The sequence below is a fragment of the Leucoraja erinacea genome, chromosome 3 (assembly GCF_028641065.1).
Source record: "Leucoraja erinacea ecotype New England chromosome 3, Leri_hhj_1, whole genome shotgun sequence".
Lineage (NCBI taxonomy): Eukaryota > Metazoa > Chordata > Chondrichthyes > Rajiformes > Rajidae > Leucoraja > Leucoraja erinaceus.
The window spans coordinates 93,145,638-93,161,283 of record NC_073379.1 but is presented as its reverse complement, the minus strand read 5'-3'; the positions used below and the strand labels follow the sequence as shown (position 1 = coordinate 93,161,283).

Below are 15,646 nucleotides of genomic sequence, written 5' to 3'. Positions count from 1 at the left end.
TGGTTTGTATGATGGTCTGGGATACATCAACATCTTTAAGGAATTTCTTCCGGTCTTGGATGGAGCTATTCCTAAACCATGCTGTGATGTATCCCAATTAGATGCTTTCTACGGTGCATCTGTAGAAGTTAGTGAGGGTTGTTGGGGACATGTCAAACTTCCTAAATCTTGTAAGGAAAGTAGAGGTGTCGGTGTGCTTTCTTGGCCATAGTTTCAATGTAGCTGGTCCAGGACAAATTGGTGCCGATATTTATTCATAGGAATTTGAAGTTTTCAACCATCTCTACTTCAATGCCATCAATGTACCTAATGTTCCATCCTAATGTTCTCATTATAACCATATAACCATATAACAATTACAGCACGGAAAACGGGCCATCTCGGCCCTTCAAGTTCATGCCGAACACTTATTTCCCCCTAGTCCCATCTACCAGCACTCAGACCATAACCCTCCATTCCTTTCCCGTCCATATAACTATCCAATTTATTTTTAAATGATAAAATTGAACCTGCTTCCACCACTTCCACTGGATGCTCATTCCACACAGCTACCACTCTCCGAGTAAAGAAGTTCCCCCTCATGTTACCCCTAAACTTCTGTCCCTTAATTTTCAAGTCATGTCCTCTTGTTTGAATCTTCCCTATTCTCAAAGGGAAAAGCTTATCCACGTCAACTCTGTCTATCTCTCTCATCATTTTAAAGATCTCTATCAAGTCCCCCCTTAACCTTTTGCTCTCCAAAGAATAAAGACCTAACTTGTTCAACCTTTCTCTGTAACTTAGTTGCTGAAACCCAGGCAACATTCTAGTAAATCTCCTCTGTACTCTCTATTTTGTTGACATCCTTCCTATAATTAGGCGACCAAAATTGTACACCATACTCCAGAATTGGCCTCACCAATGCCTTGTACAATTTTAACATTACATCCCAACTTCTATACTCAATGCTCTGATTTATAAAGGCCAGCACACCAAAAGCTTTCTTTACCACCCTATCTACATGAGATTCCACCTTCAGGGAACTATGCACAGTCATTCCTAGATCCCTCTGTTCAACTGCATTCCTCAATTCGCTACCATTTACTATGTACGTCCTATTTTGATTTGTCCTGCCAAGATGTAGCACCTCACACTTATCAGCATTAACCTCCATCTGCCATCTTTCAGCCCACTCTTCCAAATGGCCTAAATCTCTCTGTAGACTTTGAAAATCTACTTCATTATTCTTCATTAAACTTTAGTCTTAATTATTAGAAAATGCTAATTCTATGAATTAAATACCCAAACCTGTATTTCTGATTACCTAGTCCATGGTCTAGCTGAGCAAATCCCCTTACAAACATAAAATTACTTGTTTAAGAAGGAACTGCAGATGCTGGAAAATCGAAGGTACACAAAAATGCTGGAGAAACTCAGCGGGTGCAGCAGCATCTATGGAGCGAAGGAAATAAGCAACGTTTCGGGCCAAAACCCTTCTTCAGATTGATGGGAGGTGGGGGGGGGGGGGGGGGGGGGGGGGGGGAGAAGAAAGGAGAAAGGAGGAGGAGCCCGAGTACTGAGGGAGAGATAGGAAGGGGAGGAGACATCAAGGACTAACAAAATTGGGAGAATTCAATGTTCATGCCACCAGGATACAGACTCCCCAAGCGGAATATGGGGTGCTGTTCCTCCAATTTCTGGTGCTGCTCGCTCTGGCCATGGAGGAGACCCAAGACAGAGAGGTCGGATACGGAATGGGAGGGGGAGTTGACGTGCTGAGCCACCGGGAGGTCAGGTTGGTTAATGCGGACCGAGCGGAGGTGGTCGGCGAAACGATCGCCAAGCCTACGCTTGGTCTCACCGATGTAGATCAGCTGACATCTAGAGCAACGATGCAATAGATGAAATTGGAGGAGATGCACATGACCCTCCCATTCCGTATCCGTCCTCTCTGTCCTGGGTCTCCTCCAGGGCCACAGCGAGCAACACCGGGATTTGGAGGACCAGCACCTCATATTCCGCTTGGGGAATCTGCATCCTGGTGGCATGAACATTGAATTCTCCCAATTTTGTTAGCCCTTGCTGTCTCCTTCCCTTCCTATCTCTCCCTCAGCCCTCGTGCTCCTCCTCCTTTTTCCTTTCTTCTCCCCCCATCCCCACCCCCCATCAGTCTGAAGTAGGGTTTTGGCCCGAAACTTTGCCTATTTCCTTCGCTCCATAGATGCTGCTGCACCCGCTGAGTTTCTCCAGCATTTTTGTGTAAATATAGCAGTCACCCTCTTTCTATATTTTTAGAAATAATCACTTTAACACACAGATATCACCGCCTACAAAACATTGTTGAAATTATATGTATAGGAGTAATAGGTAAAACGATTTACCGTATGGCCGCTGTCACTAATCAAGATTGTGTAGAACTGAACTGCAGATGCTGGTGGACACAAAGTACAGGAGTAACTCAGCGAGTCAAGCAGCATCTCTGGAGAAAAGGGATAGGTGACGTTTCGAGTCGGCACCCTTCTTCTCACCGATCAAGATTAATGGCTAACAAGTCTCATTAGTTTCAGGTTCTTTGTATCAAAATTGTTATGAGTAAATAAATGTTTTATTCATAAACATCTATTCCCTGCGTGGTAGAGGCAAGATAACTCCAAGTTTATATCCTCGTTCACAAAATTGAACAACCGTGCAAAAGTCTTTTAATATACTTACAACACATAAAAAGACCGCTAATCATTTTCTACCATATTCCTGGATCTATAATAAAATGAGCATGAATATTGTAACTAACATCACATTATGAAAGAATTTGACTAAATTAATTAATTAAGCTTCCAGTGTTAATATTTCAGAGTAAATCGACACGTGCCTTGATGACTGTATAGCGATCAACTTACTTTTATTCCTTGTTGTTGAGTGGTTAGAGTAAGCTTGGTCTCGTCTAAAAGTAATACTTCGCAATAAAATTCTTCCTGTGTCGTGCAGAAACAACCCATTGCTGCATTGAAACCAGAAGTGGGGCCGAATCCTGATAAAGTCCACTAATGGTCCGTGTTTTTTATTTAAATTTAAATCGACTTGAAATTCCAGTTAAGCACGCATCGAGACGGATAGCATTGCACTGTGCCGCTTTCTCATATCTCAACGAGAGAAAATGTACCAACTGGTAACATGAAACATCAGGTGCAGCATATCTTTTCTCTCTTCGGATGGGAAAAAAACCCCGCAACAAATACAATACGGACTGTTGTATCCTTTAAAATGAATGGTGTAGAACGAAGTAATCCTGGCAACTGATAAGTTCGGCGAGCTGGTTTTTGGAAGTGGAACGATGGGATGGGTGATCTGAAAGAACAAAAGCAGCCTTTAATTAAATATTTCCACAATTTACACAGCGCAAGAATAGAGACTTCGTGAAAATTACAAGGATCAAAAACGAATCACGATCCTCTCCTAGGTGTTTACGTATTGATCGTTTTATATAATGGGTTCGATTGTCTGAATTTACGTGAACGGTCCGCAGACGCCCCTCTTCACAATAGCAAGGGGGAAATCTAATATGCGCTCGTACAAAAAAAAAGCAAACACGTTTACACACAGGACAGCAACCACACATTTCAGTGGCTAAACGCGCTATTTAAAATCGCCGATCTTGTTTTTAAACACCATTATGGGACGTTAACTTGCCCTGCGACCGTCGCTGTCCCTGAGACAACAGATGGTGAACGGCGGGGAATGTCTCGCCTGTTTCTGCCCGTCAGCTCCGCACCGACTTGCACCGACCCACAGGAGCTCACCTTCCACCTCCCTCCCTCAGGCACAAGCCGGCAACCTCCCGGGGGCTGACGCCCAGGCGGCCAACATCCCGCCCGCCCGCCTGCACTGGTGCTGGTGCTGGAGCTGGTGCTGGAGCCGGAGCCGGGCGGCAGAACTACGTCTCCCTGGCGCTTTCTCCCACTTTCCACATGTTTCAGTAGCTCCTGCACTGGGTCCGCTCCTTCAGCTGGCAAATGCAAGATCACTGCCCCCTTCGCCTCGCCGCCTCCCTCCAGCGTCCCCATCCCCGCCCCATCCCTCCCCTTCCCCGCCCCATCCCCGCACTGACCCCGGCGCTGCCCCGGTAACCGAGGAGATGCCGCCACCTTTCACCCACAGCAGCGGTGCGCGATCCCGGCCGCCAGCTCGCTCCCCTGCCGGCACCGCTCTGCAGCCTGGAGTTTGCAGTCTGTGCCAGACAAAGCCTACTGCTTATCAACAGTAATCAATCACTTCTACTAGAATGTTTTTTATATATTGCACACAAAAGACACTGTTGGCGGACGTGACAGCAAACTTTGCAAATGTGAGTGACAACTACAAAACAATCACAAAGAAGAGGTGGCCATTTCAGGTTATGTGCTTGTGACATTCAGCTTGCAATCTTCACGGTTCCCTCAACGAACATTAATTACTTTCTGACTGGTGTGAGGCGCTATTTTCTTAACATTTAGCTTTCGTATCCTTTGTTCTTTTCAACCTAGAAAAGGAACAAAAATAACCAACAGCTTCTAAAATGTTGCCAGCTGAAGAACAAGTGTGACTATAAGCTGATGTCGTTGCTGGCTGTTCAATGGCCAATTTTCCTTCATTAATATTGATGAGTATCAAATATAAGTACATATGCTAACATTTGAAGGAGGAAAGCAAGACATGGGAAGCAAATCAAATATGGAAAAGCACTTACTGCAGGTAGGAACTGAAATGCTTCTGAATCAGCAACATTCTAAGGTGATGTAATCATAGAGTAATACAGTGTGGAAACAGGCCCTTCGGCCTAACTCATCCATGCCAACCATGATGCCCCATCTAGGTTGGTCTCAGCTGCCTGCGTGTGACCCGCCACTCTCTAAATCTTTCCTATCCATGTACCTATCTAAATATCCCTTAAATGCTGATGTACTGATGGGAAACTAGCCTGATTCACATTGATAGTTTATCAGGGGGGAGAGAAATTCACCGTACCCTCAAAACGCTGCCTCAAAGCTCTGATGCTTGTCATGTATTAGAGAAAGAAAACACATCAGATGCGTATTACGTGTTTGAAATCCCAAGGGGAAGGTGGAGAGAATATTACATTTGTGAACATTTTACTGATGGCAATAACTGATACCAATAACGTATATATGACAGTTTTATCATTCAAAAACAAGTTGCATGAGTATTCATTCTGAACTCAATCACATAATTCAAGGAGTGTTTTAGGTGAGTTTACTAAGTTAAAATCTAAGGAAGTCTTCCAATGTTTTGGAGACATGAAGAACCTAAAGGGCCAGGCCCACTTACGTGACTTTTTCGGCGACTGCCATCACCCGTCATAGGTCGTCGCAGGTCGGCAAAAATTTTCAACATGTTGAAAATTTAGCGGCGACCAGAAAGGCGCTACGACTCTTTGGGTGACTGAGGAGACGACTCATGACCATACAGGCGACATGTCACGGGGTGAAGCCTGTATGGTCGTGTGTAGTCACCCAAAAAGTCGTACCTTGTTCAGGTCGCAGCTGGATTTTCAACATGTTGAAAATTTTCGGCGACCTGTAACGACCTATGACGGATGCCTGCAGTCGCCGAAAAAGTCGCGTAAGTGGGACAGGCCCTTAAGGAGGGCCTATGAGGACCAGTGGGAAATCCAGTGACTCGGGCACTTGAGTACACAATCACCAGCCATATGACAGAGACTGGAAATTGTATAACTGGCCAGATTTGGTAGGGTAGAGAGCGATGTACAATTATTGCATTAGTGAAAGTTGCAGAAAGTAAGGACAAGACCATGGAGGGATGCAACCATGAGAATGATTTTTTTAAGTGATGAGCTGTTGTGCCAATTGAATCCCACTGAAATCTGCAAATGAGATTTAGTCCAGAATAGGATGCAAGTAGCAAAGGCTTTGATGGTTTGTAGAAGGAGCAATGAGAGGCTAACCAAGAGATCTTAGGGATTATCATGTCTGAGGAGAAAAGATTACAAATTAGTTTTTCTGCACCAAATGGGCAAAATTGCATAAGAAGAAACATAGAAACATAGAAATTAGGTGTAGGAGTAGGCCATTCGGCCCTTCGAGCCTGCACCGCCATTCAATATGATCATGGCTGATCATCCAACTCAGTATCCCGTACCTGCCTTCTCTCCATACCCTCCGATCCCCTTAGCCACAAGGGCCACATCTAACTCCCTCCCAAATATAGCCAATTAACTGGCCTCGACTACCCTCTGTGGCAGAGAGTTCCAGAGATTCACCACTCTCTGTGTGAAAAAAGTTCTTCTCATCTCGGTTTTAAAGGATTTCCCCCTTATCCTTAAGCTGTGACCCCTTGTCCTGGACTTCCCAAACATCGGGAACAATCTTCCTGCATCTAGCCTGTCCAACCCCTTAAGAATTTTGTAAGTTTCTATAAGATCCCCTCTCAATCTCCCAAATTCTAGAGAGTATAAACCAAGTCTATCCAGTCTTTCTTCATAAGACAGTCCTGACATCCCAGGAATCAGTCTGGTGAACCTTCTCTGCACTCCCTCTATGGCAATAATGTCCTTCCTCAGATTTGGAGACCAAAAGGGAGTTAGATGTGGCCCTTGTGGCTAAGGGGATCAGGGGGTATGGAGAGAAGGCAGGTACAGGATACTGAGTTGGATGATCAGCCATGATCATATTGAATGGCGGTGCAGGCTCGAAGGGCCGAATGGCCTACTCCTGCACCTAATTTCTATGTTTCTATGTTTCTAAAACTGTACGCAATAATCCAGGTGTGGTCTTACCAAGACCCTGTACAACTGCAGTAGAACCGCCCTGCTCCTATACTCAAATCCTTTTGCTATGAAAGCTAACATACCATTCGCTTTCTTCACTGCCTGCTGCACCTGCATGCCTACTTTCAATGACTGGTGTACCATGACACCCAGGTCTCGCTGCATCTCCCCTTTTCCTAATCGGCCACCATTTAGATAATAGTCTGTTTTCCTGTTATATCATCTTTATATCAAATACATCATCTTTGAGATACAGGCTTAGAAAAGTGTGACAACATTACAAATGGTCTGGTTTATCCAAAGGGGGTGATAATGGAATCCACAATGAAGATATATTGTGACTAAAGGGTGATGACTTTGGTGCTTATCTGGAAGGATTTATAGCTCACCCAAGACTGGATTTAAAACAATGCGACATGAAACAATTGAAACATAAAAACATCTCAATAAACTGAATTGTCTATTGTACATCAGAGACTCAATTATTTAAATTGACTGTCTACATGGTGCTGAAGTGGAGACGGTTAAGAGCATCAAGTTCCTAGGTGTAGATATCAACAGCAATCTATCCTGGTCCTGGTTCAAACACAGCCAAAAAAAACACACCAATGCTTCTATTTGCTCAGAAACCTATGGAAATTCGACATGCCTGAAATGATTCTTACCAATTTCTATAGATGCACCATAGAAATCATCATATCCAGATGCGTCATAACTTGGTTTGGCTATTGTTCTGCCCAAGACTGCAAGAAATTGCAGAGTTAATGGGCCAAATGGTCTCTTCCTGTGCCATAAATTTCCATGATTCTATTAAATGGTGTACGATAGGTATAAGCTAGTGTGGAGCATAGAGAAAGGTGTCATCGAGTTATAGCAGGTGATTTACTTCTGTAAAACCCTAAGTAATGTTATAAAATGTAATTTAAGATGTAGGACTACTTATAAATCTTTTCTCATATTATTGTTGCACACAGCTGCCTTCTAAGACAGCAATTTAAAAATAATTTATCCCATTTAATTTATTTTTATAATGTTATTTATACATTCATAAGGATAATTGCTATGGCCTTAAAACTTTGTGTGTGACTTGTGAGGGAATTTAGAGGAGGTAGTACACCTATAATCTGTTACCCTTGTCCCTTGTTGGTGGCAGATCATGGATTTGTGAAGTGTTGCTGAAATGAAGCCTGCTGAGTTACTGCAAGGTTGCTTGTAAATGTTATAAACTGCAAACATGGTGGACTGCAAAGGAATGAAATAACACTTAAGAATAATAGGAGATGGTATGAATATGAATGAATATGAATGAATGAATATGAATATGAATATTTATTACATGTCATTTGAACCTCAGTGAGGCTCAAACGAAACTCCGTTTCCACAGCCATACAAACAGAGACAATTCCTACAAGACATACAAACAATTCAATTTACACAAACATCCATCACAGTGAATCTCCTCCTCACTGTGATGGAAGGCAAAGTATTTTCTCTCCCCTGCACCATTTTTCTCCCGATGTTGAGGCCCCAGGCGGGTGATGGTAAGTCTCACGGCCATTTTAGGCCACGCCGAGCGATGTACACCCCGCTCCATGTCTAAAAGTCACAAGGTTGGAGCCCCCGGTCGGTGTTTGAATGTCCCGCGGCCATTAAAGCCGCGCCGGGAGAAGTCGCGTTGCGGGAGCTCCGAAAACCGGTCACCATCCGGACCCGTGAGCTCCCGATATTCCAGTCCACCGGACCTACGGCTGCAGCTGGAGCCTCCGAGCTCCGGGGTTGCTTTGTCCTGGAGAGTGGCGAATTTCTCAAGGGTCTTGGAGATTCAATTGTCCAGTAAAGGGGCAAATATTCTCTCACATTCTTGACTTGTATAAAGATGGAAATGAAATGAGGTCAAAAGACCAGAGTTACTCCTTACAGAATTTCCAGCCTCCAGCCTGTTTTAGTAGCCCCAACATTTATGCACTGGCTGGTTGCATCCTGGTCAATAGGGATGGGTGAGATTCTTTTTTTTAAATTTTTTTAAAATATATTTTTATTAGAAGCAAACACATATTATAAACATTTCATGTATATCAGTAGTGCATTATTAATATTATCAATTGTGGATTGGTTCTGCTTCTAGTTTTTTTTTTAAAGATAGGAAGTAAGAGAGAAAGAGGAAAAAAAACCCACAAATGTCAAGATAAAAAAAAGAATGGAATGGTTTACTAATAATACATCATTGGAGATAGGCTAGTGGATTATAAAGTATAACTTTTCATCTAATCCTGAGGTCAAGCTTCAGTTAGGTTCCTGTGCTGAACTGATCTACCCCTTCAAATAGTCAATGAATGGGGTAGATCGGATGGGTGAGATTCAGCAATAATGTGCTGAATGTCAAGGAAAGCAATTAAAGTTTCGTCAGTTGGAGATGACAACTGTCTGACAGATATTCAGCAGGAATGTAGTCAGCGACTTTTGAATTGTTTAACAATTTGTCCTCGATGTTTGAGATCTGGGCAAGGCTAGCACGTGCAGTATGTATTACTCTTCCAAATTATAAAATAGTTGTGGGACCCTTTCTTGAACCACTACCTGGTTCCCGATGAAGGTACTCCTATAGGGTTGTTGAGTTCTGAGATCCATGATTTAGAATGAATAATGATGAAGGACCAGTGATATTTTACTAAATCAGGACCCAGTAGGGAATCTGAAGTTAGTGGTTTCCCAAGTCCCTAAAACCTCTGTTCTTCTTGAATGGTGGAGTTTGCAGGTGTGGGAAGTACTGTCAAATAACCTAGTTTGAATACACTGTCACCACAATGTGGCAGCAGCGGGGGGAATGAAGGTTTAATGAATAGGGGACCTATCAAGAGACCTATTTTGTCCCGGATGGTGTTGAGTTTTTGGAACTGCACCCTTCTAAACACTTAGAGAGAACTCAATCACACCCCTAATTTATAGATTTAAAGACTTGAGGATATCAGAACAAGATAATATCAGAGTTTTTGTGTTAGAGGGAAGCTCGGCAGAAGATAATTGGCACCTGAGAAACTCCTGCAACAAAGCCCTAGGATTGACAGCAATTCCAATACAATCTTGGTGACCCTCGGACTTTCCTTGATCGGATATTGCTGGCTTTACCTTGCACTAAAAGTTACTACTTTATCCATGTATCTATAAACTGTAAATGGCTTGGTTGTAATTATGTACTATTTTTCTGCTGACTGGATAGCACGCAACAAAAGCTTTTCACTGTACCTTGGTACACATGACAATAAACTAAACTGAACTGAATTAAACAAAAAGTAAGGCTATCTATCTTTCTTTGTTTTATGTACAACACTGCCACTACCGATTTCCATTTAATGTCAAACTTACCAAAAATGTGTGGCAACATTCTTGCTGTCATATTCAGACAAATCCTGTCTTAATCAGCATTGATATTGGTTTAATATTGTCATATGTTCTGAGATACAGTGAAAAAAATTGTTTTACATGATATCCAGTCAATTGTTACTAAACACGAGTACATTAGGCAGTGAGAGAGGGAAAATGAACAGAGTGCAGAACACAGCTACAGTGAAAGCGCAGAATAAAAAAAGTGCAAGGGCTGCAACGGGGTAGATGAGAAGATTTAGAATTCAGCCTTAGCATTGGAGAGAATCTATCAAGACTCTGATTGCAGAAGGGAAGAATCTGTTCAAGAATTTGGAGATATCAGTGTAGAGCCAGGAAGATGAAATCTGCCATTGACCTATTGGATCCGTGGATCTTAAAATTGAGCCAGTCATTCTCAACCAATCTTTTGATGTGGCTATGGACAAAGGAGACTGCAGATGCTGGAATCTGAAGCAAAAAATGAGACTGCTGGAGCAACTCAATGGGTCAAGCTTCATCTATAGAGTAAAAGGGATGGTCAATGTTTCAGGTCGAGGCCCTGCATCAGGATTGAGAGTGCAGATACATGGTTATGTTTCAGCAGGATTCAGCAGGCATACTGTCATAATCCCGGAGATGGTATCTTTTCACCGTTGGCTTCTCAGCTGAGCAATATAGACCAAATGTCCAAACCTGTGGTTCATCTTGTACTGCGCAGGATTACTATTGAGTACTAGTATACACTTTTGGTCCCGATCTGAAACATCCGGCCATTCTTTAGCCTCCACAGTTGCTTCCTCCAGTAGTTTGGTTTTTGCGTTGGAATATGGCTCTTTTATCTTTCTTTGTTGCAAGGATATAATGATGTCTGGAGACAACTGTTACTATTGGAGCCCAAATTTAACATTGGATATCGGTACGTGTTACATGTTAGCATTCTTAAAGACCCTGGCCATTATTTTGCAAAAGAACGAGTATGTGGTATGGTAACTGTTCCGCTCTGCATCCTTTTTGTGGAGACACAATGATCAGGGAATCATTCAATTTGTTGGGCAGGTGCCAATATTTTATCGGCACTGGACCAGCTCAACTAGGGCCACAGCTGGTTTTGAGGCATACATTTTCAGCCTGAGTCCATTTCTAATATATTTAAAGCTTGAATATTTAAATTATAAACAATGGAAAGTAAAAGTAGGGGGAACATCAGGAGGAACTTCTTTACTCAGAGAGTGGTGGCTGTGTGGAATGAGCTTCCAGTGAAGGTGGTGGAGGCAGGTTCGTTTTTATCATTTAAAAATAAATTAAATAGTTATATGGACGGGAAAGGAATGGAGGGTTATGGTCTGAGCGCAGGTATATGGGACTAGGGGAGAATACGTGTTCGACACGGACTAGAAGAGTTGAGATGGCCTGTTTCCGTGCTGTAATTGTTATATGGTTATATGGTTAAAGTGCAGCACCAAAGAGCTACTGAGATAAATCAATTTTTTGATTAAAACACTCTCAGCCAACAATAAATGTAAATCTTGCAGAGTTGAGATTTTCCGACATTATATGAAGTGTGCATCACACGACTTTCAAAATATAGATATTGTGCAAATGAAATTCTGAGAAATCCCATTTGTTTGCAGGGTATGTTTTGAATTTACCTGACCATGATAAATTGGGGGTGAAAAGCCAAAAGAATAATTTTTAAAAGCAGGAATGAAGAATGAATTTAAGAGGGAGTTAGATGTGGCCCTTGTGGCTAAAGGGATCAGAGGGTATGGGGAGAAGGCAGGTACAGGATACTGAGTTGGATGATCAGCCATGATCATATTGAATGGCGGTGTAGGCTCGAGGGGCCGAATGGCCTACTCCTGCACTTATTTTCTATGTTTCTATGAAGCAAAACCCAAATTAAAAGATATTGTCAAAGTAAATTAAAGAAAGTCTGCAAATTTGTAAATACTGGAGAGTTGTCATTTCAGTAGTTTCCAGAAGAAAATCACCTGCAAGGTTTCAAAGAACTTTAGTAATACCTTGAACATAAATTAAAATCTCAAGCGTCAACTTCTGTAACAGTATAGATGTCACAATCAGAAATAGGTTCCATGATTTGACTTGTTATAATTTAGGTTAATTCATGTACGATGCCACTGGCCTGGCATAATGATAAAGACTAAAAACTAATTATGTTTGTTTTAAAAGGATAATGAATTTCATTATTAAGGCTGAGGTTTATTTAAACATCCATTTGAGCTGAAGTGACTCTACTTTGTATCTGTAAACATACGTAACTCTGAAAATGATCCTGATTCATTGTTTTTTCTCTACTGAGGCTAAAAGATGTTGGGGTGAAAACTAGGGACGTTTTGCCAAATTTCTGCTTGGTGATACTGCCTCTGACGTGAGATGTCTCAGATTGTACAACTGAGTCAGTTCTGAAGGAAAATGTTTTATTCTCCCAGCGTATATTTGTAGCAAAAACCTTTATCTCTCTTGTTGAAATCAATCATACGCTTGTAAAATGAAATAACCCGTGTATCTATGTTCACCAGATTAATGCCATAATAATATAAACACATTTCAAATCAAATCTTTAAATGGGTTTACTGATCTCGAAACCTTAGTTCTGGCAAACTCCCAACCATTCAATGTTTTTCAAAAGCTTGGGTGTCTTTTAAGTCCTATTCTCTGTTCAATGTTTACATGCGGCAAACAAGAATACAACAAGGAATTGTAAATTTTGAAATATAATTTGTTGTAGGCTAATCTTCCTTGTGTTTGAGGCAACTTTCCAGAACTTTTGATAATTGCTGTTTGATACTGTTATGCCTTGGAAGAAAATCATGAAATACCTTTGAACCAGTGCATGGAATACATGCCCATTCCAACCTATATTTATAGATGTTATACCTCTGGTATACTTGAAAGGGCAGCAAAGGGGGGGGGGAGGTGGAAGCACGTCCCTCCCATGCTTTAAGAGCACTTCCCTCCCATGCTTGTCCAGTCCTTTTATAATTTTATATGCTTCTATAAGTTCTGGTCATCCAGTTAGAAAAAAGTCATCATTTTGGAAAGGCTTCAGAAGAGATTTACCTGGATGTTATGTGGGCTTGCTGGCAAGATAGTATGGACAAGCTTGTTTTTAGATCGTAGAAGTCCTTGTTGAGGTGTACGAGATCATGATACACATGGAAAAAGTGAATGGATAACGAGAGGATTCTAAAATTAGAGAACATAGGCTTAAATTGAGAGGAGAGAGATTGATGAGGGATGCAAGGGCAGGCTTTTCACTCAGAGGATAGTCTGCAGCTGAAAGGAACAGCAAGAGGAAGCTATAGAAGCCCCGCCAACAGTCTGTCTGTTCTTTTGTCTTTTTTTTACATTTTGAGAGTGTGTTAAACATTTGTGTGAAGGTTCTCTGGTTTGTTTTATGTGTGGGGGAGGGGGATTGGGTTAGGGGAAACTTTGTTTCAGCTTCTTACTTTTCCGGAGATGCGATTGCTCTCTGGTCGCTCTGCGGCCTAACATCGATGGATCTGGAGGTCGGCTCGGACTGACTTTGAGCCCCACCGCAGGGCGTGGACTTAACGTCGGAGTCGATCCCTTGCCTGGGATCGCTCCAATTGCGGCCTGCAGACTTTACCATCGTGAGCTCACAGTCTCGGGAAAGGCCGAGTCGGGAAGCCCCAATGACGCAGAGGCTCGGCCAGCCCCCACGCGGGGTCCGATCGCTGGCGTGGGGGAGCTGACATCCCCCCGATGCAGGAGCTGTTCGCCCCGATGCAGAGAGCCCAAACGCCGCTGGCTATGGGAGTCAAGATCATCCCGTCAACGGAGGGCTCGAGGCCCCCGACCGCGGGAGTGCAAAGAAGGGAAGGGATTTGAACTTTTTTTCACCTTAAATCACAGTGAGGAATGTGGGGGAATCACTATGGTGGACGTTTATGTTAAAATGGATTTTGTGTGTTTCGTTGCTTTTTATTTGTATGAATGATTTGGCAAAATGAAATTCCTCGTATGTTGCAAAACATACTTGGCTCATAAATTGGGGGCACAGTTCAAGGATAAGGGGGAAGTCTTTTAGGACCGAGATGAGAAAAACATTTTTCACACAGAGTGGTGAATCTCTGGAACTCTCTGCCACAGAAGGTAGTTGAGGCCAGTTCATTGGCTATATTTAAGAGGGAGTTAGATGTGGCCCTTGTGGCTAAAGGGATCAGGGGGTATGGGGAGAAGGCAGGTACAGGATACTGAGTTGGATGATCAGCCATGATCATATTGAATGGTGGTGCAGGCTCGAAGGGCCGAATGGCCTACTCCTGCACCTATTTTCTATGTTTCTAAAGTATTATTGTGATTGTGATTGTGAGAATCGGGTACAATTAAGACTTTTCAAAGACATTTGGGTAGATATATATGAACAGGAATGGTTGAAAGGGGAGATAGACACAAAATGCTGGAGTAACTCAGACGTCTGAAGAACAACCCAAAATGACACCCATTCCTTCTCTCCAGTCCATCTTTGGTGTAAACCAGCATCTGCAGTTCCTTACTACTAATGTTGAAGGAATATGGGCCAAATGCAGGCACCAGCTCAGTATGCTAACTTGGTGGGCATGGCTAAGGTGGGTTTTGTTCCAATTGTATGCTGTAAATAAGAAAGCCTATTGACATGTTTATCTGTGACATCCATTCCTGATATTAGATAGAACATAAAGAGTTTCCATTTATATACCGGTAAACCCTTTTAGTCCCAGAAAGCATCTCAAATATTTCACCATTCATTGAAAGATCCAAAATGTAGTCACCGTTATTTTATTGACATGGTAACCAAATCCAATGCAGCAAAGCCCCACAGCAAATTTGATTAATTCACAATTTATCTGCTTTGAAATAAACATGTTGGCTACAATACTGGAAGTATTCTTACTTCTCTCAAATTATGCCCTGGGATCTTTTATGTATGTCTCAATGGATAAACTACCCTTCTGTTTAACATCTCGGCTGATAAATGGCATCTTCAACAAATCATTACTCTCTCAGCAATACACTGAAGTGGCCATCCAGTTTATGTGCTTAAGTCCCTGGAGTGGAACTTGACCCATGACTTTCTCATGCAGTGCAAAAGGAAAACAAAATCCCTGGAAGTAAGTTGGAAACAAATCATATTTTTCATACTCTATATGATTAAACTGGACTTCAAGCCTTTAATTATATTTAGAAGGCAGAGGTGTCATCTGATTTCATCTTAATGTTTTCTTATGTTTTTGTCATCAGTTTATTTATCATGCCGGCATGTTTTGTGTTTAAACTGCCTCCATAGCTGGGAAATATATTTAATTTGTTTCAATACCAGAGTTGTGGCAAAGGTTAAAATGTCAGAGAATATATGAGGTTGATTTTTTTTCAGAATTTTATATACCTGATCACAAAAAACTTTAATTTCTTTTGTATTTTACATGGTATATAGTTTTTAACTGTTTCAACTATTTGTGCTTCACTTTCGAAGTAACAACTGTGAAATTCTTAAATTTA

At 42.0% G+C, this 15,646-nt stretch overlaps 1 protein-coding gene across 1 annotated transcript in view; it reads right to left on the bottom strand.

Annotated features, from left to right (window-relative positions):
• epb41l4a (erythrocyte membrane protein band 4.1 like 4A) overlaps positions 1 to 3,982 on the bottom strand; it is a 201,741-nt gene extending 197,759 nt beyond the window's left edge. Inside the window, 2 exon segments of the mRNA XM_055633209.1 lie at positions 2,877 to 3,324; positions 3,777 to 3,982. Coding sequence (XP_055489184.1) covers positions 2,877 to 2,975 — 99 coding nt within the window. The 5' untranslated portion in view covers positions 2,976 to 3,324; positions 3,777 to 3,982.
• Between the last annotated feature and the right edge of the window lie 11,664 nt (positions 3,983 to 15,646).